At 37.5% G+C, this 26640-nt stretch overlaps 1 protein-coding gene and 1 long non-coding RNA gene across 2 annotated transcripts; both read right to left on the bottom strand.

Annotated features, from left to right (window-relative positions):
- Positions 1-1305: 1305 nt before the first annotated feature.
- LOC106367661 (small polypeptide DEVIL 22) lies at positions 1306-5067 on the bottom strand. Its single transcript, XM_048760495.1, has one exon. The coding sequence runs from the start codon at positions 4631-4633 to the stop codon at positions 4487-4489; it is 147 nt and encodes a 48-aa protein (XP_048616452.1). The 5' UTR covers positions 4634-5067; the 3' UTR covers positions 1306-4486.
- Positions 5068-23177: 18110 nt separating this feature from the next.
- LOC106367664 lies at positions 23178-24779 on the bottom strand. Its single transcript, XR_001273908.3, has 3 exons — positions 24591-24779; positions 23698-24480; positions 23178-23616 (listed from the first exon to the last, which is right to left on the bottom strand). It is a non-coding gene; the product is annotated as an uncharacterized LOC106367664 (long non-coding RNA).
- Between the last annotated feature and the right edge of the window lie 1861 nt (positions 24780-26640).

The following is a 26640-nucleotide window of genomic DNA, read 5'->3' as shown; positions in this document are numbered from 1 at the left end:
CTATACTTAATTCTCACAGTGATTATTGACTCGATTTATTAAAAGTATAAATGAAATTTAATTTAATTATAATAAAGTGAATAATATCAAAATAACAGTTTTTGTGAAATCGATGAAGTGTATAAAATAAAATTTAGGTTCATTTGTTTTATTGTTTATATGTATAATTCAAATTCGTTTTTAATGTTAAAGAAACAAAAAATAATAAATCGTTTTATATCCTTGTTTACTTTTCAGTAATAAGACCGTTGGTTAGTATTATTATTATTCTACTTTCACATTTAAATTATTCAGCGACCAAATGAACTGTTCTGATGATTATGGTATGTCCCATGATAAACTAGTTGATTAATGATAACGCTGCCTGTAGATTTCATACCGTACGCGCTTATGTAGGGGTTGTGTCTTTATTTTCGTTCGTATTTTGAATTTTATTCAGTGAGAAAAATAATAAGGTAGCTTTCATACAATGGAGACCACTCTGAATATCACTAAGAAGGATTGTATATGATTGGGTCTTTAAATTGTCCCATCATATTCCTTTACGTTATTTTTTCTTATTTTACTTTGCGCCTAAATACAAAAGAAATGAAAAGAGGAAGATAAATAATATTTATTTATATTATCTGAAATAAAGAGGAATGTGAAATAAAAACGAATTTGTAACGTAGTTAGCAAAGGTCTCGTGTGTTTTCTGTATAACAAATAGTTTTCTTCTACGTAACTTAAAAACATACATTTTAAAGGGAGAAAAACATGTTTTACGTTCTTCTGTAATCAAGTTGTACAAATGTGCACGTAAGAAAATGCCAGATTGTAACACTAAGAACACCTTCAATCATGGATTGTAGAGGTGTTCTAAGGAAAAATAATAATTTAGAAAGAAAAAAAGTGAACAGTTGAGATTAGTCCTTTATCTAGAATTTGAAGAATCGTCCTCTGATTAAAGTGAGTGTTTAATTTCTAGTGGTTTATACTTTTTTAACAAAATAAATTTTAATGACATAACTAAAAAGTATTAAAATACTATTGTTATGTTAGTTAGAACCTCTTTTGTACATATTCACGGTTAATGTTGCTAAGTATCATTCTTCATGTACAGTTTCTGTCACCAAGGAGCTCGTGAACCCAATCCTCGTAGTTTATGTGTATATATATTGCTAACTACTGCATAGTAATTTCATTGTTTATTGACTACCGTACGTGTTAGGGCTGGGACTTCGGATATTCGGTTCGGGTTCAGATAAGATCCGATCGGGTCCGGGTTTTTCGGATAAATGAATTCTATACCCAATGGGTACTTAGTAAATTTCGGTTCGGGTTTCGGATCGGGTACTACCGGTTTCGGGTCGGTTCCGGGTACCCGTTTCTTATGTGAATTATATAAATATTTACAAAATAAAATAATTATATACCAGTTTTTTATTTATTTATTTTATTTTTTTAAAAAAAGTTAATAGAAATCGTATATATATTAGTAATATGTATTAAATACAACGAAGTTGAACTAGTCTAGTGGTATTGCAGTTGTTGCTTTGCCTATCCAACCCGGGTTCAACCCTCGAAAGATACAAATCTATGTTTTTTAAGCATAGAATTCGGGTTAAACGGGTACCCATTCGGTTTCGGGTAAAAACCGGAACCGAACCGATACCCATGGATAATTAACACTAATACCCATCGGATAAATTGCCTAGAACCGAAACCGAACCGAACCGGTCCATTTCGGGTCGGTTCCGGTTCGGGTATTCGGTTATGGATAAAAATCCCAGGCCTAGTACGTGTGGTTGATTTGCACGGTGTTGAGCATCATTATCCGCAATATTGTTTCATTGAATATTTAATTAATATGATATTATTAAAAATAATATAATTATTACATAAAGTAAAGCATAAAAATATAAACCAATAAGAATTTATTTATTGATTAAAACATTCTCTTAATTAAAAAACCCTACCTTATCTCTCTCTCGCGTGAAAAGCAACATCTGCTTCATCTTCTAGATCTGAGGCATTTTCCGGCCGGCGGTCTCCGCTGAGCTATGAGAAGGCCTCCATGAGCTCTCTTTACTAGTAATAGTTCTTATGTAGCTTATTAAGCTTGGTCTGTGGTGGTTGGTGATGAAGCTTCTCTCCGACGGCGTTGGCGTTTGGGTGTGGTAGAATTGTGGTTGGGTTTGGCTCGTTCTTGGTGAGGTTGGCTTCGTTGTCATGGCGGGATTTCACTACAAAAAAAGATGGATATTGTGACTAATTTTTGTGTCAAAATAGTTTGTCACAATATTGTGACTAATTGTTAACTAACTTGTGACCATTTTATTGTGACTTTTTATAGTTTGTCACACATTGGTCACAATAGAAAATTTATGACGAAAAAAAATATATTGTGACAAATACTGCGGTAGCAATATTCATATTTTCTTGTAGTGTTTCTCTGTCTGTGGCGATGGTGAAGCTAATTATAGATCTGATGGGTTTGAGTCTGGTTCGAAGGTGTGCCTTGCCGTGCCGTTGGGTTGTGGGTCTCCGTCTTCGACTTCTATCAGTTTGTACCGTTCCGGTCTCTTTTAGTAATGGTGTGTGTGTTTGCTGCTGGTGTGTTCAGTACTGTGAGCCACGTTTAACCGATCTATGTGATGAGTTTAACTTTGGTTTTATGCTCGATTGAGTTGTTTCTGTGTAGTTGCTCTTTTTCTGTTGATGTTCTTCTGCTTGGGTTGGTCTGCCAGTGTTAGACCTTATCTGGTTTCTGGTTCGCAGTGGTAATACTTTGCTGGTTCAGATGTGGGTTCTTCATTGTGTGGGCTTGGTCTGGCAGACTCTCAAGCAAGGCATCAGCAGTTTCTTGGCTCTTCCTTCCGGTCGCAGCACTTCATCATCGGTTTTTGGATGTCTTATAGGAGCTATTGTAAGCCTTGTTCGTGTGTAAGGTCATGTGGAGTGGCTTCTATTGTGGTGTGTGTTAAGGGCTTTCATCGGGTCTCTTTTGAAGATCCACTTGTGCTCACTTGTGTTACGATATGGATGGACTGATGTAAGTACCGGCTCGTTGCTGCACAAACTTTAAGAATCCTCCGCCTTTGTGTTTTGGTTCTTTGGATAGGAGTCCATTTCAGGTCCTCTACCCATTTCTCTGAAGTTTCTTCGACCTGTTTCTATCCTTCTTCTGGAGATCGATGCGCTCTTCATCTTGGAGTGCAATCATCACGTCTACTCCCTCACCTTTGTCTCGACTTTTGGCTTATGTTTGAACTCCTGGTCATCCTTTTTCCTAGATATCTAGTAGTTTTCTTTTATGACTCCGGAAAGATTTCGATCTTTGCCTCTTGTGGCTCCGGAAAAAAAGTGTTTCTTGCCGGCTTATGTGTATTCGACTGAATTTTACCAGTTTTAATATAATCTATCAGATGACAAAAAAATAAATATATAAACCAATAAAAATATACAAGTGGCATTAGAATATTTTGAAGGGTTTAATAAAATAATCATGAAAAACTTGTCCTCATCTTCGAAGCTCTATTATAACTTGATTTTCAGCATCTCTGATCATGTGTGTTTCGTTTTATTGAGGTCTCATACTTGACCAACGAAATATAAACTTGCCATTTACATTTTATCTGGCTAGTCAATGTGTGGGAAACTTCTTGTTGGTCTTATTTTGGGCATGTGGATATTAACTTGAAGTCTTGAACGATCAAGCAAGTGACATAACTTTACATCTTCAACAGGTGATTTTGCTCTGTACGAAAAGGTATTTGGATTTAAAAAAACGATTTGTTATACGTACAATCATGATGTCATAGTCATTGCAGCGTTCAACGTTCCCATTTACATGATGTTTCTTTTCAAATACTGGATCTAGCAGTATAGCGATCATAGACATGAAACTTTGGACTACGAAAACTATGGTCAGTAGGATTTGGGATCTCTAGATGGCGAAGAGTGAAAGCTCTTGTTGTATTATTAAAAGATTTGAGATAGTACAGAAGAATACTTTTGTCTACATGGTTCAACAATACCATAGACTTATTTTTCTTCCCAGGAAATGATGCAATGAAACAAGAAATGAAACTGGAAATGTTACAGAAGATATGCCACTGATGAAACCAAAACAGTCTTCTCCTGTCAAAGTGAAACCAACCAAAGGACTTCAAAGATATTCAGTTTCTTACATAATATCAGCATCTCTAGTATGCTTGACTGGCGGTTAAAATCTCTTGCTATCTCTCTCTCTCTCTCACCCATGAAACAAACCAAAAAATAAAACCTAAAAGTTTGATCTTTCAGGTTAAAAAACGTGTCGAGTGTAAAAGGATTTAGCATCAGAACAGATGAGAAAGAGAGAAATAAAGTTTCTTTGTAGGAGATGCCAAACAGCCAAAGGAGAGCTTCAGTGTTTATGGAGCTTCAAGAACTAGCGATTAGCGACATGTAGATATATATATAGCATTTAGGATGATAATTAAGGAAAAGATTCATCTCATTATTACTCATCGCCTTGGATGTACCAGCAGCAGAGCATTGTAGCGCAACGACGAAGAATATAGAGACGAGCACGTTGCTCCTTCACCAAGGAAGCACATTTGCTTGTAAACGCGTGACCTTTATTTAACTTACTCTTTAACTCAGCCATTACTACAATCAAGATTTTTTTTACTATCTATATAAAATAAAGAGCGAATAGGAAGAGGTTGAAACTTTCGGTATGTAGAGAATGTGATGATGCTGATGAAGAAAAAACCCTTTTGTGGGTCAAAGAAGAGAGAGTTGTGAAGAAGATTGTAAAAGGATTGAAGAGTATGTATAGAGTGAAGGAAGGAGAGAGATCTTGGGAGAAAAGTTGAATTGGATATGAAGGAAAAAAGGAACAGATGAACATGGTCTGAGTTTTGGTTCATTTATTGACATTGGGATTTGCATGTATCAATCTTTTTGATTCTCCAAGGAAGTATACTTTCCTGGAATCATCAAACATCACTACTTTATTATTTCCTATAAATAATTGTTTAAATATGTGTGCGTTTGATAACACTCTCTTTCAAAATACTCTATTCGTATTCAAAAGATGATGCTTCACATTTTATTTACTTTGATGTTTTAAATTTTATTTAACGCAATTTTCTTTCAACTTAAATATTAATTAAATTCTAAAATTAGGAATGGTAGATTTTTATTGTGAAGCAAAACAAAGACTACAAACAAAATAAAAATAAGAAACATATGACAAGTTAAGATCATGTATAATGTTCAACTTGTTATTCACGGACCATAAGGTCAAGTATATATACAAGTAGAGAGATCCTAAACCTAATGAAATAAGGAAATACAATATATCGGTTTAGGAAACATAACATATTCCAATATCCCTCCTCAAGTTGGAGCATGCAAATTTAAAATGTCCAACTTGAATATGAAGTTCTCAAATTCCTTTCTTCCTAAAAGCTTTGGTCATAATATCCACCATTTGATCCTTCGTAGAAACATGATATAGCTTGATAACACCCTTGAGAATCTCATCTCTAACCGCATGACAGTCAACTTCAATGTGTTTCGTTCTTTCATGAAAAACTGGATTGGAGCTGAAATGAATAGCTGGCTTACTATCACACCGTATTGTCATTGGCGTAATATGATGAACTCCCATTTCAAACAAGAGAGCTCGCAGCCACTTAAGTTCCATTGTAATCTCATTCATGGCTCGATACTCCGCCTCCGCTGATGAACATGATACTGTGTCTTGCTTTTTTGTCTGCCAAGAGATAGGAGAAGAACCGAGTTGTACAATCCAGCCGGTGAGTGAACGCCTTGTCAACGGGCAAGCAGCCCAGTCGGAATCACACCAACCCGTAAAGTGAAACGGGGTTTCTGCACTTAAGAGAATACCCTGACCAAGAGTACCCTTTAGATAACGTACGACCTTTAATGCGGCAAGCCAATGATCAGACCGTGGAGCATGCATGAACTGAGATAAAGTATGTATCGCATATGTAAGATCAGGTCTTGTTGCAGCAAGATAGATAAGTCGCCCAACAAGTCGTCTGTACCTCTCTGGATCATCAAGAAGAGGACCCGTAGCAAGACTCAGTCGATGGTTTTGATCAATAGGAGAACCTGCAGGTTTACAGCCAAGGAGACCGACTTCAGTAACGATATCAGTCGCATATTTGCGCTGACAAAGATAGAATCCTTTTGGACTTCTTGCAATTTCGAGACCAAGAAAATACTTAAGCAAGCCAAGGTCTTTCATATGGAAACATGTCGACATATACTTTTTGAACTCAATGATTTTCACCTCAGAATTTCCTGAGATGATCAGGTCATCAACATACACCAACACCCGAAGAGATACTCCCTTCCGCGAGTAAATAAACAAAGAATAATCTGACTTTGTCTGATAAAAACCATACTTGAGCAGAGCGCTGGTAAGTTTAGCAAACCAACATCGAGGAGCTTGTTTAAGTCCATAAAGTGATTTCCGCAAACGACATACTCTGGTTTCATTCGGAGAACCAAAACCCTGAGGTAACTTCATGTAAACTTCCTCATGTAGATCACCATGAAGGAATGCATTATGAACATCCATTTGGTGTACTTCATAATTTTGTTTAGCTGCAAAATCAAGAAACACTCGAACTGTAGTCATCTTGGCTACTGGTGAGATAGTCTCAGTGTAATCCAATCCCTTTGTTTGATGATTACCTAGAACGACCAGTCTTCCTTTGTGGCGTCGGATGGTACCATCTGAATTATATTTTTTGGTAAAAATCCATTTGCTGCCCAAGGCTTTCTTTCCTTTCGGCAAGTCAACAAGATCCCACGTATGTTGATCTTCTAAGGCCCGTATTTCGTTTCCTGCTGCATCACGCCAAACCTTATCTTTCATAGCTTCACTAAATGATCGTGGTTAAGCATAAGTGCTGATAAGGCTGTAAGAAAATTACGGTGGTTTTCCGAGAAGTTAGCAGAAGACAAATAATCAGAAAGAGGGTAAAGTGGACCTGAGAGATGCTGTGGAGCAGATGATGGAGCAACGAGAGAGGGAGGAGAGAGACGTATTGTATTAGCCACAAAGCCCTGAAGGCGCACTGATGGTTTCTTAACCCTGTGACCTCTGCCTAGTAATTCCGGAACCGGTTCAGTTTGTGTATTTGCAAGAGTGATGTTTTCAGCTGGAGCAGTCGTAGGAAGGTCATTATCTGGTTGGGTACCTGCGTCGTCATCATCATCATGCAACACACCAGGAGACGTAGGTACGGGTTTCACTATTGGATTAGTAGGAAGCAACTGAAAAGGGAAAATCTGCTCTCGAAACACAACATCACGTGAAGAGAACACCACTTTTCTTTCTAAGTCATAAAGTTTCCACCCTTTTTTTCCATAGGGATATCCTAAGAAGACACACCGTCGACTACGAGATGTGAACTTATCTCCCTTATGATCTAAGTTGTGGGCAAATGCCAAACATCCCAACACACGCAGATGTTTGTAAGACGGAGCATATCCGTACAACCGCTCGAACGGTGTCTTGTCATTAAGTAAAGCCGAGGACGTGCGGTTGATTAGGTGACCCGCAGCAAGGATACACTCGCCCCAATATTCAATAGGTAAGTGTGCCTGAAATCGCAATGCTCTAGCAATGTTGAGAATGTGGCGATGCTTACGTTCAGCTCGACCATTCTGTTGCGGAGTGTGTACACAGGAGGTTTCATGAATAATCCCATGTTCCTGAAAGTAGCTCGTAAGACACATGAACTCAGAACCATTATCACTTCTCAATCTTTAACTTTCTTGGAAAATTGGCGTTCAATCATAGAGAAGAAATCACACAAGTGCTGAGCTAATTTTGCTTTATCCGGCAACAGATACAACCATACATCACGTGAAAAATCATCAACGATGGTAAGAAAATAGCGAGATCGACAGAACGCAGTAGTACGATATGGTCCCCATAAGTCACAATGAATTAAATCAAAAACTGCATTAGCATTATTTGAACTTTCGGGAAAAAAACTATCGAGTTTGTTTAGCTCGTAAGCACACATCACAATTCTGAAATAAAATATCACTATCACTAGGTGAACTACGCAATCCAGGAACCAAACTAGTAACACGCGGAGACGGTTGACCTAAACGACTATGCCACATAGTAAGATCGTCTTGAACACTTGTATGCAATGCCGTTGAAGTCTGGAGTCCCCGAAACCAGTACAGTCCCTCTCTCTCTGGTTCACACACTCCAGTCAGCATCCTCGAAGTGCGGTCCTGCAAAATCAGAAGCTTATCTGTTACTTGACCAACCATAGGGTTATCTGTAACTAACTGACCAAATGAGATCAAGTTTGTATGAAATCCAGACACATAATAAACGTTCAATAGAGACAAATGTGTCGTAAGGCGAATGGTGCCCTGTTTCGTAGAGGACACATTTGAACCGGCAGGTAAAAGAACTGAGATTGGATCAATGTCTTTGATCTCATCTAATAGATCAATACGGCCTGTCATATGGTGTGTAGCACCGGTATCTAAGATCCAAGAAACGTCATCCTTACCGCTTAAACGTTCATTGGTATTGCCTCCATTGATCACACGTTGTATGAGTTGCCATTGGTCATCTGTGATGCCACTGAGACCTTGACGATCACTCTCAGTTATGACCATATTCGAGCCAATCGCAGCAGAGTTGGCATTAATAATCTGAGTCGAGTTCGCACGTGGTGTTGTACCACGACCACGATCCATAGAAGACGGTTTGTTACGAGTATTATCACCATACCAATCCGGATAACCAACTACCCGAAAGCATGTTGCTGCCTCATGACCTTTGCAACCACAAACTGTACACTGACGAGACATATCACGGTTCCCTAGTCCCTGTCGAGGCTTAAAACCCTGAATACCACTCTGCTTGGAGATATCATGAGAAGAAACTGTAGGAGTGTTTGGAGGATAACGTGTTGTTTGTGCTTGTGTGGCAAAACTCATAACCGCTGCTTCTTGGTTCACCGTAGCACGAATGGTTTCATTCTGCAGTACCGTCAGATACACGCTATCAAGATCAGGAAGTGGAGAAATCGCACACAATTGAGAACGTACAATGCCATGGACTGAATCATCAAGCCCAGCTAGAAAGTCATGCACACGAAGTATCTCTGCCTCTTTTTCGTGTGCAGCATTAAGATCACATGTGCAAAGTCCACACTGACAGCGCTTAGTATTTAAACACTCTGATATGCCATCCCATATTTTGATCAATCTTCCTAAATACTCATCGACCGACGAGCCATTCTGTTTACACGCAGCAAGAGAGTTACGAAGTTGTTGAAGACGAGCCCCGCTTTTAAAGGAAAAGCGCTTCTTAATTATGTCCCACAAGTCTTTAGCAACTTCACGAGTTGAGATTGTTGAACGAATCTTTGGCTCAATCGTTTGTTTTAATATCCAGTCGACAAAGAGATGATTATTCGCAACCCAGTCTTCGAGATAAGCTGAGTCTGAAGCTGGTCTTGGAATACTACCGTCGAGAAAACCAAACTTCTTACGGGAGCTAATCGCCATACGCAGATTAATAGCCCATTCATCATAATTGTTGCCGTTGAGAAGCGGGTGAGAAATCACAGCACCCGGATTGTCACCGGACGTCAAGTCATACGGAGAGATTATCTTTCTTTTTGGTGCATCGACTGTAGCCGCCATAGTGAGAAGGAAGGATAGAAGCAGCCGAGGGGCGTTCTATTTAGTTAAAGAAAGTACTCTGTTTCTAGATAAACAGAGGATAAAGATGATGTTTTGCCGAGGGGCGTTGAACAAGTAATTATTTTAGGGTTTTTAGATCGCTTGCTCTGATACCATGACAAGTTAAAATCTGTATAATGTTCAACTTGTTATTCACGGACCATAAGGTCAAGTATATATACAAGTAGGAGGATCCTAAACCTAATTAGATAAGGAAATACAATATATCGGTTTAGGAAACAACATATTCCAATAACATATGTATTTTATTTTTGTTAATATATTAGCAAATTTTTAAACATCAATCTTACATATACTGATGGAGTATAATGTTTTGGTTAAAATCATAAAAGTAAGACATGACTTTTTTAGAAAATCATTATTAAATATTTTATCCGTTCCCGAAAGTAAGATTTTCTAGAGTTTATTATTAAATATTTTATCCGTTGCCGAAAGTAAGATTTTCTAGAGTTTATTTTTGTTCCACAAAAATAAATTTTCTATATGTTTAAGATACTATTGTATATTTTTGAGAAACATTAATTGTAAATATTTGAATTGATTAAATTTTATTGGTGGATAGTTATTGGAATTGTATTTAAAATAAATTATAAATTAAATTATAAACATTTATTATATTCTTAATAAATGTAAAAACTCTAAAAAATCTTTCCAGAGTATTTAAATTTAAATGACTCAACTAGTTGTCAAAAAGCTATAAAATACAATTATTCATAATAAATAACATTTGTTTAAATATCAAAATATCTTATATATTAAACATTAAATATTTTATAAAACATTGAAATGGAATGAGTATGTTCTTATTTCTTATGTTTATTTATGAATTTTTTTTTTGAGAATTTACTTTTGCATATATATTACCTTGTTACAGTGACAGTCATCGAAATTATTAAATGATCCACACAAGTATGGAAGAGCAACTATACATCACTTCGTTATCTTATCATGGTAATGAAAAATTATCAACATTTTGTATGTTTGTGAAAAATGAAAAAAAAAAAAAACGGATGATAAATGAGAGGAATACAGGAAAGAGTAGAAAAGTGGAAAAGTTAGAGAGCACGAAAAGGGGATAATTACTTAAAAGAAAACCAAGCATTGAATGTTTACTTTAGATTTATGTGCTAAGCTAAACTCGTAGATATATAAATTATAGAAAAGTTGCAAGTTGCATACTTCAAAATAATTTGAAGCCACCGATCTTATGGAAAACACATATCTTCCATAGTATTGTGACAACCTAAAATTAAACACCATATATACGTAACTCAAGTTTTATATATTAGTGGGGTTTGCTTCTTTAAACTAACAACATCTCCTATCAAATAATGATGATCTCTTATTACAATTATCATTCATGTTGTGCGTGTGGTTGCATTTTGTCGCTACTAAGATTACTGCAAGAACAAAAGAAGCTTTCTCTCATCTGCAAGCAGTGCAGCATTCAGTCCTTACCTCGCCTACTTCAAAGTTATTTGCGGAAGAAGAGGCAGCGAGATCTGCATGGTTATTTCTTTCAGCAGCAGAGAAGTCTTTTTTCAAGCAAAAGTCGAGGGTCCGTTGGCTAAGTGAGGGAGATGCCAACACAAGGGTTTTTCATAAGTCTGTAAAAGCGAACCTCTACAGGAATGTAATTCACTATCTTCAGACAGAGGAGGGCTCCAAGATTTATGACCCAGGTATCTTAAAAGACATGGTGGTGCAGTTTTATTCTGATCTTTTGGGTGTAGAGAATGGTTCAGTTACTCCGATGACGGTGGATCAGATTCAGCAATTACATCCTTTTAGATGTGAGGCCTCTGCTAGTGTCAAGCTTTCGGCAATCCCTACTGATGAGGAAATTCGATCAACGCTTTTCTCTTTGCCTAAAAATAAAGCTCCAGGGCCCGATGGTTTTTCTGTTGAGTTTTTCACATCAGCATGGGATTTGGTTGGTAAAGACGTCATCTCTGCTGTCAAAAGTTTCTTTACTACATCAGTGTTGCCTCGTCAAGTTAATGCCACAGTCATTTCATTGATACCAAAAGTTCCGGGGGCGGATAAACTCTCAGATTTTCGGCCTATTTCCTTGTGTAACACCGTATACAAAGTGATTTCCAAGATCATCGCCTCTAGACTGCAGGATTTAACTCCTGATATTGTTCAGAGAAATCAGGTTGGCTTTGTTAAAGGCAGAATCCTCAGTGAGAACGTCCTGTTAGCTTCGGAGCTCGTCTCAGACTTTAATAAGGAAGGGACTGTTACTAGAGGTTGTTTGCAAATTGATATTACAAAAGCTTACGACAATGTAGATTGGAGGTTTCTGTTTAATGTCTTGGAGGCCCTTGAACTACCTCAAAATCTTCGGAATTGGGTTCGGGTATGTGTCTCATCTCCTCACTATTCGATAGCGTTGAATGGAGAATTGGCTGGTTTTTTCCCGGGAAAGAAAGGGCTTCGACAGGGAGATCCCATTTCTTCTTCCCTATTTGTTATTGTGATGGATCTGCTGTCAAAGCAACTGGATCGTGCTGCCTTAGCTCACCAGTTCATTCCCCATCCCAAAGCTATTGATCCCTTAGTGACTCATTTAAGCTTCGCTGATGATATGCTGATATTTTTTAATGGCGACTCGGATTCGTTGGAGGGAATTCTCAGAATACTTCAATCCTTTTATCTTAACTCTGGGCTGGGGTTGAATTTGGCCAAATCGTCTTTGTTTCTGGATGGTGGGAATGCAGAAATTTTAAAGCAGATGGCTGACAGGTTTGGTCTAGCTTCTGGTTCTCTACCGGTAAAATACTTGGGGTTGCCTTTGATGCCGAATAAGATGAATCGACGCGACTATCAGCCATTGATTGACAAGGTTATTAAGAGGATTTCTTCTTGGACAAATAGACATCTCTCCTTCGCGGGAAGACTTGAGCTGATAAAGTCAGTCTTATATAGTATCTTCAATTTTTGGGCTGATGTGTTTCCTTTACCACAGGGGTGTATTGATTGTCTAGAGCAAATTTGCAATGCTTATCTATGGAGTGGTGCTTCATCTTCAGCTAGGAGTGCTAAGGTTTCATGGGATTCAGTATGCACCCCTAAAAAGGTTGGAGGACTTGGCTTGAGAAGACTGCAGTATGCTAATCAGGTCTTCTCTTTAAAGCTCATTTGGCTCTTATTTGCTGGAACGGGATCTCTTTGGGTGGCGTGGGTAAAATCTTATGTAATTGAAGGTAGACCTTTTTGGACCACAGACTTCACGGGAATAGGTTCTTGGATATGGAGAAGGTTGGTTAAACTTAGAGATTTGGCGAGGCCTTTCTTGATATGTCAAGTTCGCTCGGGGAATTTGGCTTCTTTTTGGCATGATAATTGGACCGGTCTTGGACCTCTGATACACCTTACAGGGGCTAATGGTCCGAGAGTTTCTGGATTATCCATTGAGCTTACGGTTAATCAAGCTGCTTCAAGGGGTGCCTGGTCTGTTCCTAGAGGTAGACATCCCATCTTACTCCTGCTGCGCGCATGTCTGCCCGAGATGCCTGCTGATCTGAACTCTTCTCTACCAGACATTTACTTATGGCGTAATACCCCTAACACGCCTTCTACTGTCTTCTTATCATCTATGACTTGGAATACCCTCCATCCAACTCCTCCGGCTGTTGATTGGTATTCATCGGTTTGGTTCCAACGTAACATTCCAAAACATTCTTTTATCACTTGGGTAGCTGCTCGTGATAGAATGCCAACCCGTGATAAGCTGAGAAGGTGGGGAATTCAGGTCTCTTCTGTTTGCCCCCTGTGTGATTCTGCTGATGAAAGTCGGGAGCATCTATTTTTCACGTGCATGTTTTCACTGGATTTCTGGAACAGAGTGTTTGCTACTGCCCCGCATTCACCTCCAAGTACATTTGAACACTGCCTTATATGGTTCAGGTCTGTTTCTGCCGATGCAAAGCTCAAGATTATTTTTAAGATAATTTTTCAGGCAGTGGTATATCTCCTTTGGAAAGAGAGAAACTCAAGAATCCATAATTTTGTCTCTAGGTCTGTTAATTCTTTACTGAAAGAGCTGCATTTAATCCTAAGAGCAAAACTTCTTGGTATGGACAGAAAAGATTATCTTCTTCGGCCTACCACTCAATCCATCTCTACAGACAGCGTTACATATCTTCAACATTGGTTCCGATATTTCCAACCGTAGGTCGTTCAACTCCTTTTGATGCTGCGAATGGGTTTCATTTAGCTTCCTTACCAGCGCTGCTGTCTTTGTTTAAGTTTTTTCATTTTTTACTTGTACTAACTTTTTGAAACAATGTCTCCTTTGGAGAGAGAGAGGTAATCGATGAAATTCAAAAAAAAAAAAAAAAAAAAAAAAGATTAACAATTATCATTCATGTTGTGCGTACTGCGTATGGCTGCATTTTGACGACTAGACAAAAACCCCTCTCATCATCAATATATGTTTTTTTTTGTTAAAGGGTTTATCAATATATGTTTATCGTCTCTACAATATTAGTTTTGGCCATAATTAAAAACCATGCATATAAAATATACGCGATGTGCAATGTACCTTTCAAATATTTTTATTATTATTATTTTTAATAATGAAAAATGGAGAGTTTATATCTTAAGAATAGAAATAACAACAAATCGTAAAAGGAAAGTGAGAGTCACTGTTACTCTCAAACTTAGTTGAATAACCTGGAAATATCCATTTCTTGAATTGCATCGGCTGGATTAGACGCATACCATTTTCTCCAGCAAGAGATTTTATATCCGACATATTAAATGGGTAAATTGTCTTACAGGTGAAATGAATCTCCCCACCTTCGTTAATCATCTGGCGGGCACTCTCCATGAATCCTCTCTCCAGGGATCTCTAGGCATGCATTCCTAGTCTGGCTTGCGATTCAGAATAGGCTATCTACAGGGGACAGAATGAGAAAGTGGGGAATCCTTCAGGGCTGTGTGTTATGTGGTGAAAGAGATGAGACACGAGATCATGTGTTTTTCGCATGTCCATACTCTTATACAGTATGAGATCGTCTCGCTAGCAGACTGGTTGGAAGGAGGATAAACCCGGACTGGCATGATATGCTAAGGTATATTCAAGCAGGCACGTCCAATGAGATGGATATGATTCTCATTCGTCTAGTGTTCCAGGCTGTCGTGTACCATATTTGGCGAGAACGGAATACACGAAGACACCAACAAGGTCAACAGGAAACTGAGCAAATGATCAAAACAATTAACAGAGGTATCAAGAATCGGATTAGCTCTCTTGGTTACAAGGCGGGTCACAAGTTCAATGGACTTCTTAGGAGATGGTTTGAAATCTTTGACTAGAAATTTACAAATTTAGCTAGTATAAAGTTTTATTCTTTTATAGGTTTAAGTTCCAATTTACAGCTAGCCTATTCTTTGTAAATGGCATTTTCTGATTGATCAATAAATTGAAAATTTCATCAAAAAAAAAAAAAATCCTCTCACAACATATTTGTGTTTCCTGTGTTATACATGCAAATATAATATACGCAAAAAAATTCAAGGTAAAAAAAATATTGAGATTAGGAGTAACTCGAAATTGGATACTCTCTAATTAATAGTGTATGTTATTAACTACACTAACAATAACTCAACAGATGTATGCATATCTATATATATAAAATGGATCGTTAATTAAGTTTTAAGAATAAATAAAATTATATTTCAAAGAATAATATTATATTAATATAAAAGAAAAATTGCGAGGTTTGGTCAAAACCCATCACACATGTTCAATATTGGGCTGGCTTGCACAAGTTACGTGCAGACAACATATGAGCCTAATCGTTGAAGCCCATTAGGTCAAGTGCTGATACAAAGAATGAGAGATCACGACATAGATCTCTAAGCTCAAGCTGAGCCTCTAGGAGACGGGAGCTTCCATGGCGTCTCTTGGAGAGATAGAGTAAGCTAGTGATAGATATGTAATCCTAGGCTTAGCTCTTAGCCATGTACTTCTCTTGTAGTATCTTATATACTCTCTAGGGTTTACATACCCAGGAACAGAGAGAGTCTATGATCTTGTGAACCACATCAGACGTGTTTTTCGATACTTCATAGTGGATGTTGTGGATCCTGGATCCACCCCAGATGTATCGCGTTGCGGCCGTGAACTGGATGAAAAATTCTTGAGTCATGAACAAGGATTGAATCGTATGAGTAGTGAAAGGGACTGAGGTATTATGAGCTTGTATTCCGTAACAAGTGGGTATCATAACCCACACAAGTGGTATCAGAGCGTATGAATACCCCACAAGTGGTATCAGAGCATAAGCTCATTGATTCATGGAGTCCACGTCTCGAGGAGGAGAGACATATGAAGAAGTTTCCAAGCGAGACAGAAGAAACTCACAAGGTTTAATGGAAGCTGGTGGTCATGTGGTTTTAACCTAATCAGAGTTAAAATCAGAGGATAAACCAAGTTACAAGATCAGGTCAAAGAGATTTTCGGTTTACAAGAGAAGAAGGAAAACTGTTGGACGTTCTTCACTGCAGGTGCACAAGTTTATGGAGGAATGATTCACAAGTCAGTTGAATCAGTTGAGATGATTTCGAGTTTATGAAATCAGGGTCTCTCTAGAGTTCTCCAGGGGTGCAAGAATCTGCTACTGTGTGAGAAGGACTTCGGGTTACTCACAAGTCAAGATGGTGGCAGGATGCTAGCATAAGAAAGAGAGGTTTCAGAGATGTCTTCGATCTGCAGTCACAAGGAGTGTGTGACAGTCACAACGTGTGTGTGACTATATGCATTGGAGTTTCAGATTTCTTCATATTCTGCAAGTTATTGAAACTGAAAGCATAGTGGAACACAAGGGGTTTCGCACTGGTTTTGTATGGGATTGTCTGAAGATTTAGTGAGGGTTTTCACGGTGTTCTTGGATTGAATCTACATGGTATATCAGTCGCAGGTGGTGTTCTAATCTATGTGGGTATTTCAGCTCGGTATCTCATGGAATTCTTGGAACTAGGGGACGCCTTAAAACCTTGAATGATATGAGTGTTTCATGGATGTTTCAGATGGTATTCTTTAGTCAGCGTGAAGGGTGTTGCATAAGGGTTGGAGGAGATCGACTCATGCGGGCTTGTCTATGTGTGATTATGAGAGTCTACAGTCGGGAAGAGGTTCAGAGAACAAGATACTACAAGACTGCTATTTTCAGAGGGAATGCAGTGTGGTTTTCTAAGCAGATATGTGTTTGGCGTAACACATATTTTTTCTGCTGGGATGGATCTGCAAGAACAAGGAGTTTACTTTGTTCAAGGCAGAGTTCGGCTGAACAGGTGGCGGTGTCAAATCGAGATTGATTCAGGATGGAAACATGTATGTTTCGGGTTTTCTGCATGGGATTCAATAGTAGTTTGTTTTGGCTTCTTAGGGCATATGAGGGGGAAACAAATGGGTCTACATGGTATCACGGTTGCAGAGGTAATGATTTGTTTGAGCAGAGGTTGAGCAGAGATTCTTTGCGTCGAAAGTCTTCTTAGCAAGTTGTGCTAAGCGGCGGGATCTGTTGGCAACATCAGCGGTTCAGAGTGATGTTCAAGGCAAGGTGTTCATTCAGATTGTTACAAAGGAAATTCTCAGGTTGAGAAGTTTGGTGTCTACGGGCTATTGAGGTTGTATAAGGATTGAGTCAAAGGGCTTCTGGTTTGAGGCAGTGGTGTTTCAGGTTATGCAGGAGCTTCCAGTTAGCATCGACATTAGTTGGAAATTCTGGAGAAGAAGAATCAGTAGATTTGTAGTCACGATCGCATTAAGTGTGACAAACCAAAGATGATGTTGAACAGGTAGCATCAAAGAAAGCAGATGACGTTCTGTTGAGGTAGACAACAACGGCGTCAGAGACAGAGGAAGAAACGTTTACAAAGGATGATCTCAAAGCACGTGGTGGTTTCAGGTTGGTGAAATCATGATGAGAGACTTGCAAGGGATGCATCGGTACTTGCAAGAAAGGGAAGACTCACGTAAGCTGCAACAAGAAGGCTGCGCAGGTGGGCGTGTTCGTGATCAGCAGTGTTGGAGATTGATTTGAGTCGTTTGAGATGGAGGATAACTCAAGGGAAAACAGACTCACAGTAAGTCAAAGCTATACTTAAGGAGATGGAATCAATGGTCATCAATCTCACAGAGACTGAAGGTTTTTCAGAGATCACAAGGAATGCAGGTTATCTTAGCGAAAGATGACCAACGGATCTTGCAGCTGCACAGGTTGGTTATCGTGTGACAACAATATGACGAAACAAAAGTGATTTGTTTTTGGTCAGTTCAAGTCAAGCTCGTGGGTGCATGAGAGGAAAGGTTTCTGGCAGATAGAATAAAGCCAGAAGAGTCACCAAGTTAGTGTGACTGAAACAGTGTGTACCTCCACGAAGAGGAAACTAGAGCAAGGGAAAAGTGTGTAAAAGCCTACACAAGTATATGCTGGAGCAAATGGCTATTTGTGGTAACATCATGTATCAGCTTTAGTGAGGTCATGAGAGTGACACAGAAAGTTTCTGGCTGTAAGAAGAAAGCCAAAATAGTCACCAAGTCAGTGTGGCATGAATAGGTTGTACCTCCACGAAGAAGCAACTAGAGCAAGGAAAAAGTGTGTAAAAGCCTACACAAGGGTATGTTGGAGCAAATGGCTATTTGTGGTAACAGCATGTAGTAGCTTTAGTGAGGTCATGTGAGTGACAAGAAGAATGTAAAGGGAAAAGGCGATTCAAGGTTAGACTTAGCTTGAAGATTCTGGTCAATGGCAGAGAAAAATGCGCATGCGGAATCGGGTTGAACAGGTTGTTACGACTGGTTGTACTCCTGAGGATAAAGGGTATGAAACAACAGTCATCAACACTTGTTCAAGAAGCAGAAAGTCGCTACCACAGCTAGTAGAAGCGTGTGTGAGTTATACCTTAGAGGAATCGTCGTGGATGTCTGAGTTGGAAATTCAAGATGAATAGACTCAGAAGAGGAGTAAGGGACACCAGTCTAGTGTAACGATCATAAGTGTCAAGGTGGAGCTCTCGGACAATAATCGAAGCTCATAAGCAAAAGGAGAAATTTTCAAACTTGACCGGGTCGGAACTTCATGCTTGAACAAGTCAGGGTTCATGTATGATTACAGCTTGAGAAACTCGTCATGGGTTCGAGTTTTGACACAAGAGAAGCTGTAAGGGAGTATCTCAGGAGCATCACAGGGTTGGATGATGAGAGATACAGTGAAAGGCCGACATGAACAATGAACAGTTGCAGAAACTTAGTTACAGAGACATGGTACTTCTAAAGGGTTATTTGATTCAGGTGGAGCCACTGAGATTATATAAGGATTGATGCATCAGGGATATATATAATCTGATTCCAGGTGGAGTGAGTCACTGGTTAGAAGACGTCTTGATTGGTTCAGCTGAAGGGGTAAAAGTTTCGGTTAGCAACATGGTCAGCTGAAGGGAGTAAGAGCTGAAAGGAAAGGTTATTCAATGACAAGAGGGTCATGGATATGTTCAGTATGTCAAGGCCAGGAGTGTCAAGGTCAGTTAACAAGTACAAGGCGCATCATAAGGAGATTTGTAAGATGAGTCTTACATAAAGTAACTTGTAGGAAAAAAAGTGAAATCGGCATTTGTATCATGAGTACACTGCAGTGAGGTTGATACAGAGGACCACAAAATCATAGCCGAGTATGATGCAAGATAACACGTGGTGAGGTACTTGGTTAAACTGAAGGGAAGTAAGTATCAAGAGATACTGAAATATTGAGCAGTGAAGATGAAACAAAGTAAGAAACTGTTAGAAGACATTGCAGGGATTGCAGAGAATTGTCCCACAGTTAGTCCATCTCAAGAAGGGTTTAAATGCAAGGAAAAGCCGATTGCATTTAAGGGAACAAAACAAGTGTGGTTCTGGATATATGGTCGCATCACAGGAAATATTGAGGCAGTGTCCTCATGAAAGTCCATTAGCAAATGGCCATATACTCATCGATGGCCAGGTACTCATCAGGCTAATGGCGGGTTCAATGACTAACAGGCATGTTCAAGTCGTTGATGGTGATGCACATGTTTTGGTGTTTGGAGACATCTTAATACAAGAAGGGTATTGAGATATTGAATTCACAGCTGAGAAAAGGAGGGATATCAAGGATTCTAGATAAATATATCACAGGCAGCTCGTGAGGAGAGCCAAGGCGTATCATGGATTCGATGGTATGAGGCTCAGTTCATTCAACTAGCAGTGGGGTCTAAATCTGTTAGTGGATGTTCTATTATTGCAAAACAATTTTATCAGATGGTGGAGAAAAGATATTTGTGTCGATAGTCTTCCTAATCATGTGATTTTAGGCGGCGTGTCCTACTTAAGTGTGAAGAAGTGATGCTCAAGTGTAATATGTTTAAGAACATCAAGGGTAAGTCAAAGACTGTTTCAGAGATATGGAGCATGAGTGACTTCAAGGGTTTGCAGTTGATTCAAGGAGAATTATGTGGTATCAATTTATGTTAACAACATGAAGGGTGGACCAAAGTTGTGTCGAAAGTCTGTCCAGCAGTGATGATTGGATGGCAGGTCCTGTTCAGAGTAGCAGCGGTACAAAACGTGTTCAAGGCTAGAGTGTTTTAAACAAGTAGAGAATCAGAGGTTGTTTCAAGTTTGAAGCATATATGGTTCGAAAGTTGTTGCACAGTATTCAAAGAATTTGATTCAAGGCTCAGTGCACATGAGTGAAATCGAAAGGCCAAGGAGGAACTCAACTTGCAGAAAGATGTTCAGGTTTCTGTTCAAGCACTTGAACAAGTTCGTGATTTTGACAACAAGGTTGTGTTGTTGATAAGTTCACGAGGAGTAAAAGATGAAGTAACACGACATCAATGAGGAGTTGAGCTTGACATTTGGAGGGTAGCAGCTGGGTTCGCAACTCAAGACACTAGATGAAGGTGATGGAAATTCAGAATGACAATGAGATTGTCACATACCTTTCATCAGGCGTGATGTCTATGTTCATTGATGCAGCTAAGTGGATTTAAGTGTTTAATCTACTTAAGCAGTTGTGGTGTATAAGTTGAAGCTTATGCAGGTTTAAAGAAGATCATGAAATAACTTCAAGCTTGGCTCAAGGTGGAGCTGAGAGAAGTGAGAAGAGATAAGAGAAGATAAGGAGATGCAGAAGATGAGCAGGCTTGCTCAAGTATTAATAGGTATCGGCACAAAGTAAGGGCTATGAACTTGGACCAATTAGGTGAAGTTTTGTGAGGTTTGATTAAAGCCCATCAGACATGTTCAATGTTGGGCCAGCTTGCACAAGTTACGCGCGGACAACATATGAGCCTAATCGTTGAAGCCCATTAGGTCAAGTGCTGATACAAAGAATGAGATGTCACGACAGGGATCTCTAAGCTCAAGCTGAGCCTCTAGGAGACGGGAGCTTCCATGGCGTCTCTCGGAGAGATAGAGTAAGCTAGTGATAGATATGTAATCCTAGGCTTAGGTCTTAGCAATGTACTTCTCTTGTATTATCTTGTATACTCTCTAGGGTTTACATACCCAGGAACAGAGAGAGTTTATGATCTTGTAAACCACATCGGAGGTGTTTTCCGATACTTCATAGTGGATGTTGTGGATCCTGGATCCACTCCAGATGTAGCGCGCTGCGGCCGTAAACTGGGTGAAAAATTCTTGAGTCATGAACAAAGATTGAATCGTATGAGTAGTGAAAGGGACATGGATATTATGAGCTTGTATTCTGTAACAAGTGGGTATCATAACCTCCACAAGTAGTATCAGAGCGTATGAATACCCTCACAAAAATAAACCATCATCAAATATATACAATCAGATTTTTTTGAGAAGTTTAAAGTTCCGAAATATATTATAAAAGAAAGCCTTACTTTTGATAAATTTTAGGGTCAAAATTTATATTATTTTCAAATTTCAATACAATTATGTATAGAATATTATTCAAAAACTGTATATGCCATATTATTAGAGCAGATTGATTAATTGAATCTCGGATCTCATATAATTTGCCTCTCTAATTCAATACATGCACAAATACAAGATAAAAACACTGTTTCTAAGGGTCAAACCTTACCCTGCATGAGGAAAATTAAAGACAATTCTGTCATATCGAGACAGGCGATATCTGAGGACATAGTGTGTACGTTGATACCATGAACCACGGTGCAACCAAGCCTCTCCAGTTCTTTCACGTTCGCATTTCCATTGTTGTACTGACGCCCTAGTCCAACTATATACCAAATAAAAAATTAATACAGAACACTGAGAAAGAATTTGACAGGCTAGCTATTTGAGTTTTCTTGTGGTGATTCAGATTGTAACAATAGCAAACAATATAAGAATATTGAAAATGATTTAGCATTACCTCGAACATCAAGTGATGCCGCAGTGATTTTTGTGGCAGAAGCAAAGGCTTTAGCTAGAGACAATGAAAACGAAAGATCTCCTTCTCCAACCAGAAGTAATTTTTGCATACTGCTATATTGGCTTAATGTTTTAGACTCATGAACTTCCATTTTTTCATCTGGATGTTTTCCAATTAAACACTATGTCCTTATATATAAGGAGTTAAATTAAGAGGATCGATAGTCTCATTAAATGTATTCCTCTGTAAATTGTATTAATAGGTTTCTTCGACCTTTGTGACCGTTTATGTTCTTTGAGGACGATTCATGTTCCACTAGAAGAGAGTCAAACTTCTTTTACGGCTATAGTTAATTGGCTAAATATACATGTATCATTCCAATAAACGTCAAGGCGTGGTATCTTCTTAGAGCAACTCCAATTGTAAGAGTCCATTAAAAGTTCTAATGAATAATTTAGTAATTAATTTTGTGATTTGAAAAATTTAGTACCCGTGTTACTTGTTAGTGTAATTAAAATTTTCATGGTCCAATGGGAGAACCTCTTTAAGGTTCTTAAATTTTTTTTTTTTTTTTTTTTTTTTTTTTAGAAGTTGAATGATTGGATTTTATAACATGAAAGAAAAGCATACATAAAAATTTAAATAAAAATGATATAAAAGCATATTAAAAATATAAATACAAATCATAAACCAGAAAAAACCGATTAGTTGAAATCTTGATTTGAAACAAAATATTTTAGGTGAAATGGTAACTCATCACTTGTGCTTCACTCGAAATAGTAAGAGAAATGGTAACTCATCATTTGTGAAATGGTAAGAGAAATGGTTAACAAAATAATCTTATAATGCATGTAAAGAAAAAAAATGTTTCACTCGAAAGAGAAATGGTTTTCATAGCATCAACTCATATTGCAAAGCTTATAAAGAGAAATGGTTTTCAACAACCGTGATAACCAATAGATCCGACTCTCTTGATAACCAATATTGCAAAGCTTATAAAGAGAAATGGATTTCAACTAGATAATGTATTTGAACATAATTAACTATAGTAAAGTAGTTTTGCCATGATTTGTAAGTGGTGCAAACTAGCACACTGAGTGATTTACATCATGATCTTGCCTATGAATTAGATACGTTTAACAAAAACAAAAGTTTATGATGAAAGTCTAGCTAGAAGTAAGAAACGAAATCAGTCTAGCACTTGGATGCTGCAGCTCCAACGAGCGCCATGAGTTTGCAATATATTACCATCATCACGCATGCCTCCACTTTTTAGCAAGTACAGATGTTGATGCGGCTTGTTTCGTCGGAAGTAAGGACAAGATGCTGCCTAGAACCTCTTCAGGAAGCCAGCTGATTAAATCTCTCAAGCCAGCGTCTTCTTCAATAGGACCTGAAACATGAAGGAAGGAAAATAAGGTAAGGCAACCAGATTCTTGAACACCGGTAGAGGTAGTCCGCGTTTAACACATCGAGAAATCACCTAAAACATCATCACACACACATATAAGCATCAATAATGAGAATGTTTTTTTTTAATGAGTTATGTTAAGTAAAAACTTACATCAGCATAAGCAGGAGTAAGAATCAGATGACATGCCAGGCATATCTGTAATCACAGTCTCAAAGTTGTAGTAAACTGATAGTTTGTTGATGCTCCTACTGGATATGCAGAATGGGATTCTTTCACAATTCACGTGACGTACAGACAGCTCCTCGAGTACTGGGCAACCAGGAAGAAGCACATTACACAGATCTCCATAAGTGAAAAAGATGGTGTTGATGAAGAGACTCTTGAGCGCTGGAAGAGACACACCTGGAGGAATGTTCCCAAGATCAATATGTGATCCCAGTGTCAGCTTAACCAGCGTCTTGCTCGTGAAAAGCGCACAAGGCAGAATTTCAATTTGGATTGGGACACAACAATAGACAGTAAATCTCAATTTGGATTCGTACGAGAATACGGTAGAGCAGCTTGGGTTCATTTGATTTGCAGAATTTGCAAAAACCAAGCATATAAATAAAGGTTTGAAGAGGAAAAATTAAGTTTTTAAGTGATTGTGAATAAACTGATACCTCTTCTGACATATTCTTCCACACAATGAAACATATTCTGCTAGCATCAACCATGTTCCCATGGTAGCTTTTCAAAATCCTCTCTAAATAAAGGAAGATACTACTCAGAGAAGTAACAGAGGAAGGTTTTGGGTACCGTACAAGAAGAATACAAAAGGTGATCTAGGTTCGTCTTCAAAGCTTGGTTTCGATATATCATCATCGATATTTCCACTCGAAATGCACTTGAATCTCTTCACTTCCCTTCACGATCATAACTCCACATTTTTCACTGGAATCAAAGCCCAAAACAGAGTATCACGAATCTAGATTGAACCCTAAGAAAACTCGAATCTACGAATCAAAAAAATTAAGACTTTAAGAGAGAGGTGAGAGCAGTACCATTTCTCAAAAGCGCTTCCATCAGCAGCACGACGAACAGCTTCAACTCTTTTACGTGTTCTTGGCCAAAAGAGAAAGAAGAAGAGAGAGAGAGAGATGGGAGATTTTTTCCCCTTTTGAATAGCCAATACAAAATGGCCAAGTATGGGCTGTTTAGTGATTCTCAGAGTCCCATGTTTGACACCGGTTCTGCTCCTTTAATACATTTTTGATTTTTTTTTTTTGTGTTTTTTCTAAGAACCTCTTTACTGGATCCTCCAATGGAGATCGTCTTATCATTTAATCAACAGTTTATTATTATCTGCCTCCAGTAAAAATCCCTTTAAATTTGAAAATACATTAAATAGCTAATTTCACTAACATATAATCTTGATATGCAATGTAATAGCTACTAGATTGGCGCGGCGCGGGTATGAATTTTTGGTTTTTGATTATGTATTTAACTAAATGATGTATTTGTAATATTTGATGTATTATATTCACCAAGTAAATAATTTTTTTGGCGTCTTAAACCATCTATTTACGACGAATATTCGATACCATATAAAAAATTGAACAAATATACGTAATTAGAGAATTATAGTAGATATATATATAAATAATGGTTATTAATGTAAAATATGAAGAAATATTATATTATGACTTAGTATGGCATAAAAGATTATAAATTAGTTATACATGTTAAAAAAATAAAATGATTTTTAAACTTCTGTGAAAAATTTAACATATAAAAAAGGTCGATGAATTGGTCATCAAATTGTAAATAATTTCATAATTTTATTAGTAATAAATTATTTATAGTCTTTGTTTTGCGTTAATATAATTATTAAATGTCCATAACATTAATATGTTAAAAAGCCATATTATGAAAGCCCATGTTGTAACCGTTTATTTCCGGGAAGTGTAGCAAAAAAAATTGTCTTTAACTCTTCGTTTTGTTTAAGTTCTGTGTCGGTAAAAGATAAAAAAATCTCTCTATCTTTTTCAATGTTCAATCCGAAGCTTATTATGCGAAAATCATACGCAAATATAGGCAATTGGTTGGAATCTCTATATCTTTATATTCGTACAAATTTTAAATTTATTGTTTCCTCTTCTGTAAGCAAATCAATTACCGAAGTAATAGATCAATTGGTTGGAATCAAATCTATTCTTATAATTAGTGTAATTATGGTTACAATTTCTATATTTAATAGGTACATTAAAGATACAACATTGAAGATATTATGTTTTGATTAATAAAATATATTGGATTTTGAGTTTGTATTTATTGATTTGCTTTTTATAAAGCTTAGAAAATCAATAGGATTATTAGTTGGTTGATACATCCTATAAAAAAAACGAAAACTATAGGTGGTTTGAATATTGTACATCGATCGATGCATGATGTAAGTTGACTATATAAACTTGAGCATGATCATTTCAAACTAAAATATATGTAGGTTATAAGCATTTGTTATATTGTAGTTAATATATTTTAAATATTACATACGTCAAGTGATTCACGTTTTCGTAAAAATAAAATTCAAGTTCGTTATTGGGCCGTACTCGTTCGTAATAAGCAACGATAAATATAATGTATTTTTTAGGTTCATCTAATGACATTAAGTTTAAATTTGATTAAGGAAAAAATTCATTAATTTAACTGAAAAATCCAAGCATTATTAAAATAGATAGGTTCATTTAATGACATTAAGTTTAAATTTGATTAAGGAAAACTCATTAATTTAACTGGAAAAGACAAACATTAAAATATGTAGTTTAATTTAATTCTCAATGGCATAGAAGTGTAAATAAGTTAGAAAACTTAAAAGTATATTTTAAAGGGTACTTCTCTTTTAATAATATTAGATGGGCACGCAATCACGTCCTATATACATTCAACCAAATATGTGCTTCAACAAAACAGTTTTTTTTTTTAACATTCACATTGGCTTCATACTTACTTATTTTCGGTTTATTAAAAGTAATATGTATATGTCAACAAACAAAAATGTTATTGGAAGATACAAAATATTGACAACATTAAAAATTATAGAAAACTAAATGG

The sequence above is a fragment of the Brassica napus genome, chromosome C6, assembly GCF_020379485.1.
Source record: "Brassica napus cultivar Da-Ae chromosome C6, Da-Ae, whole genome shotgun sequence".
Classification (NCBI taxonomy): domain Eukaryota; kingdom Viridiplantae; phylum Streptophyta; class Magnoliopsida; order Brassicales; family Brassicaceae; genus Brassica; species Brassica napus.
Note: the sequence above shows the minus strand (reverse complement) of the source record. Positions and strands in the feature narration are given on the sequence as shown.